At 44.1% G+C, this 5,000-nt stretch overlaps 1 protein-coding gene across 2 annotated transcripts in view; it reads right to left on the bottom strand.

Annotated features, from left to right (window-relative positions):
• The window catches only part of TMEM120A (transmembrane protein 120A), a 499,311-nt gene that overhangs the window by 115,936 nt on the left and 378,375 nt on the right, over window positions 1–5,000 (bottom strand). For both annotated transcript variants that reach the window (XM_044067697.1, XM_044067688.1), the window contains exon 11: window positions 1,002–1,070. In XM_044067697.1, the coding sequence (XP_043923632.1) occupies window positions 1,002–1,070 (69 nt within the window). The remainder of the gene's footprint in view (window positions 1–1,001; window positions 1,071–5,000) is intronic.

Raw genomic sequence — 5,000 nt, forward strand, 5'->3', positions numbered from 1 at the left:
AAATTTTCAGTAAGAGTATCAGGGAGAGTTCCTAACTAGAATCTCTTTGGACCCCTCCAATATAATCAACCATGGTTTCTGCTTCACAACTGCATAAGATGTTCGTACAGCCTCAGCGGACAAACGAGTAAGCAGCCCCAGGTCAGCTTCTAAATGGGTCGTGGAAGACTGAGTTGATGCCAGTACTGTACAGTCCTTGGGTTCTTTATCCAACCTGACAGAGGTCTGGAGCAGGCTGTACAGCAGCAGACTCAATGCACGCCATAGACTTCTTTTGAAAAGACAGCTGAATGTTGGGGTGGGCAGACTCAGAAGCCACAGTACCCGGGGCCAAAAGTTTCAAATTCTAATTCTCCAAATAAACCAAAAGGGATGGCAGATGTCTGCAAAGAGACTGGAACAAACACCTGACACATCTTGCATTGGGTATGATCATAAGAAGCATCCAAACAAAAAAGGCACTTGTCATATTTATGTTTTTGGGGAATCTGCCTCCCAACATTCACTATTTCCCTTTTTGGGTGACATGTAAAAAGATAAAACCAAGAAAGGAAATAAAAAAGGAAGGAAAAGACCCCAGGCAAGGGACTTACCTTGTCAAGGCTCTGCAGCTGAAACAACTTGGCAAATGGCCCACAGACCAAATTTATAAAAAAAAAAGAGTTTGGACTGACTGCAAACAATTTCTACGGGTTAGGCGCTCGTATATCACTTCTGTACCTTACACCTTGGAAGTAGGGCATACATCTGATGTAAGGCATCTGGAAGGAGATAAGGTTTTGGTATACTGACTGGCCAGATGTTTGGCTATGCTCAGCAGGATATCCCATCTGTAAAAATACTGCAACAGTGATAAGGAAGGACATTCTTCTTGCACTTCACATTTAATCCAAATTAATTTCTACATAATAAACCGTTTATAATCCCAGTTCCTTACATGGCATTATCTGAAACTAAAGGAATAGACAAAAGGCTACTTTGCTATACAGCTTTCTACTTACCTGCCATTCTTTGCATGCTGGATATCTGGTCATTTGGAAGAGTGTGACTGCATTGTAAAACTGCCAGAACTAGAAAGAAACATTCAGAGTGTTATGTTAGTTTTGTTTGGAAAAGTAAATGCAGGTGGTGTGCTACAGCTGTGATTGAGAACATACAGTAGAAGTTACGCACTTACCATAACTTGGCATCTATGTTTTACAATTTCATTATGCATCACAAATGGGTCTTCAGATCAGTACTCAGTTGTGACTCAGCCATTTCTTCCAGACATATGATCAGAGCCTCAAACTTCTCCCTCTCCCATAATGCATCACTCCTCTTCAACTCCTCAGATCAAGTTTGCAGCCCCTTAAGACAAGTTAGATCTATTATACTGGACAGACAAAGAAAGTGACCAACTGGAGCCCAAACTAGGAACACGTTGGTTCTCTTATCCTCTATATCGCTCTCAGCTGCAAAAGGATGGGGGAAGGAGGGTGGGATGTGATGCATAATGAAATTGGACAGCACAGATGGCAAGTTATGGTAAGTGCATAACTTCTAATCTGATGTTGTCCATTTCAATTTGCATCATGAATGGGTCCCCAGATACACAAATCCTGGGAGGACCTCAAGGAAGGATATATGTCTGAGCACCGCAGAGCCAAAGGATACTCTATTTCTGGAAATAATGCCCAACTTGTAGTGAAATACAAAAGGTATGAGATGTGGACCAAGTAGCTGTGGCACAAATTTCATCAATAGGAGTCCTTGTGGAGAAGGCATACGAAGCAGACATAGACCTGGCAGAGTGAGCTCTAACTGGACAGGGAAGTTGCCTGCCTTGTTGGGAGTGAAGTGTAGAACTACAATCTGTAATCCACTTGGCTAAAGTGATCTTGGACACAGCCTGACCTAACCCATTTGATGAGAAGGCAATGGACAACTGTTTAGATTTCCTGTGTGATTTACTTCTATGTAAACACAAATGCAACTGCCCGTGTACATCCAATGAATGTAGCATGTATTCACCTATACTTGAGTAAATAGGGAAGAATACAGGCAAGTGAATGGTCTGATTAATATTTGCCTCTGAGGCGACCTTTGGTAAGAAGGAGGGATTTGTTCTGTGTGAGACTATCTTTAAAAAAAAGATTATATATGGTGGTTGGGAAGACAGAGCTTACAATTCCAACACTCTTCTAGCTGAACTAAAGGTCACTAGAAAGGCAGTCTTCCAAAATAAAAATTTTAAATCACATGAGCTAGCAGGTTCAAATGGATTCAGTGAGTACCTTAAGTACCAAAGTGAAATACCCATTATCGGAGGCCTGAGATGAAAAAAAAAAACTTCATAAAAGCCCTACATAGTTTAGGAGTGGAGACAGGAGAAGGAAAACTACTACCCTTCCCTACATGGAAATTCATGATAGGTGCAAGTTGCAACATTATAGTGGAAAAACTAACTCCATGCTGGAAAAGCAAGCTGAAAAACATAAGGATGTCCGGACTGAAGCAGAAAAGTGGTCAATATTCCTTTGTGAAGCAAAAATGGAAAATCTCTTCCATTTACTATGATATACTTTCTTGGCAGAGGACTTCTAAGAGGCAAGAATAATTTCCTGAACCTGGGAAGGTAGCCTGGATTTTTGTAGAATTTCTGGAAGTGGAGAAACCAAGTGGTTAGTTTGAGGGATCAAAGACTGGGAATCTGGCATTCCAATGGATGGGAAATCAGATCCTGCCTGGGATCCAGTATCCATAGAGGATATTTGATGTGATGCGAGACCACAGGAAGGGGAACCATGCCTGATGAGGCCAGTAAGGGGCAATGAGGATATATTGGTTTTCAACCTGTTGGCTTTCTGTAGAACTTTAGGTATCAGTGGAATCAGAGGATAAATCTACAGGAGACCTGGGGACCAACTGTGGATTAGAGCATCCCTGGGTGACTCTCCCAACGGGGGGATCAGAACAAAATACTTGCTGCACTTAGGAGAAAGGCAAAAAGGTCGCAACAAGGCTGGCCCCAATGGCTGAATATTTGATTCGCTACTGATTGGTTCAGGGACTACTTGTGTGGAGTTCAGATTAATCTGCTCAGTCTGTCCTTTAGAACACAGGACTCCCCTGGGATGTGTGCTGCAATGAGAAAGCAGTTTGAAGAAATCACCCATTCCACAATCCTCATGGCCTCCCTGCACAGTGGGTATGAACGTGTTCCACCCTGCTTGTTGATGTACCAAACCACTGACACATTGTAAGAATTGCAATTGTCCCCAAAGGAACGCAGTCCTGAAAGATTTGCAACGTGAGGGGACCGCCCTCATCTCCAGTACATTTATGTGCAATTTATTCTCTACTGTGGACGACATGCCTTGGACCATCTTTCCATGGAAATACCCCCACCCCAACAGGAAGGTGCCTGTGGTCATTGTGGCTACAGGTGGGGGAAGAATGGTCTGCCAAGATGGAGGTAGTCTGTAAGGATCCACCACTGCATTTGGCGCCTGCAAATCAGAGTTAGCCTAACTGTAGTTGACAGCAGATGGAGACAAATAGACCACTGGACTGCTAGGGTACATTGGAGAACTTGCATGAAGAACCTGGCTAGAGGGACCAGAAGAATGGCAGCTGACATGGACCCTACAACCATTAGGATCAGCAGAGCTGGCAGTGTCAGGATATCTACTAAGAGTTGAACCTGCTGTCTTCAAGGACTTTATTCTCAGGGGAGGTAGGGCTGCTAACTGTCTGGTTGTGTTCAACTGCATTCCTATGAATTCAATATCCTGTACAGGAGTCATCTTGGATTTTGCCATGTTCACTGTAATTCCCAGGCAACTTAACAGTTGCAACATAGCCTGAAGTAGTTGATGTCTTATAGGTGCCATTATGAGCCAATTGTCCAGGTATAGAATCCTTGCAGATGGAGGTGAGCTGCAACCACTGCCATGCATTTGGTGAACACCCAGGGGGGGGGTGCAGCGGTGAGACCAAAGGGCAGTGCTCTGAACTGGTAATGACTGATCCCCACCCTGAAACGCAGATATCTCATGGAGCGCCCATCTATTTTGATATGATCGTGCACGTCCTGAAGATCTACAGAGCACATACAATTATCCTTGCACAAAAGCAGCTGAATGGACTGTACCGTAACCATGCGGAACTTCGACTTCTTTATTAGCAAATTCAAACATCTCAAATCCAAGATCGACAGAAGGTCCCCTGTTTTCTTTGGCACCAAAAATAAGCACGAGTAAGTTCTGCATCCTAGTTGTTCAGTTGAGACCTGCTGGATGATTCTTTCTAGAAGTTTTTGAACCTCTAGAAGAGCACTATTCCTCTGACTGGGTGGTGCATCGAGAGATATGTCCTGGAACTGGGAGGAGGAAGTGAAAAAGGAATATAGTAACCTGTGGAAATTATATTCAACACCCAGGTGTCGCTTGTTATGTTTGTCCAGGCTTCTGGGTATAATGAAAATCTGCCCCTGACTCCCACCAGAGTAGGGCAGCCAGGCAGCACCTCAGGAGTGCTGAAAGGGCCTGTTGGAGAAGGATTCTCTGAAGCCCTTATTTTATGGGCCCCCTCTTCCTCTGGGGTGACTCTGACCATTAAGTCATCTCCCTCTCTCTCTAGAAGAGGATTCATCTTGTGAATCAGGAAAAGGCCCTCGAGACTTATGGAACCACATCTTCTCCCCACTCGGTCTGTTGGAGGGAAGAAAACATGATCCCTATGGCAGATAGTGTCTTCTTTTCTTGCTCGCTGTGGTAAAGAGTCTCTTTTACTGATGGCCCAAACAAGGAGGACCTGACAAAGGGGGCATTAATGAATGATGTCTTAAAGGGGTTCACAAACCCACACAGCCTCCTCCAGGCATGTCTCTTGAGGGCTATGCCTGAACCAGCTGCTTGAGAGGTTACTTTGCAGCATGGGAAATAAACCTCATAGAGGAATTAGCGATGGAGGACATAGTGATCACTTGGGGAGAAACCTTCGCCGACAATGACTGC

This window comes from Protopterus annectens, chromosome 1.part0 (assembly GCF_019279795.1).
Source record: "Protopterus annectens isolate FY-2018-M chromosome 1.part0, PAN1.0, whole genome shotgun sequence".
Taxonomy (NCBI): Eukaryota; Metazoa; Chordata; order Ceratodontiformes; family Protopteridae; genus Protopterus; species Protopterus annectens.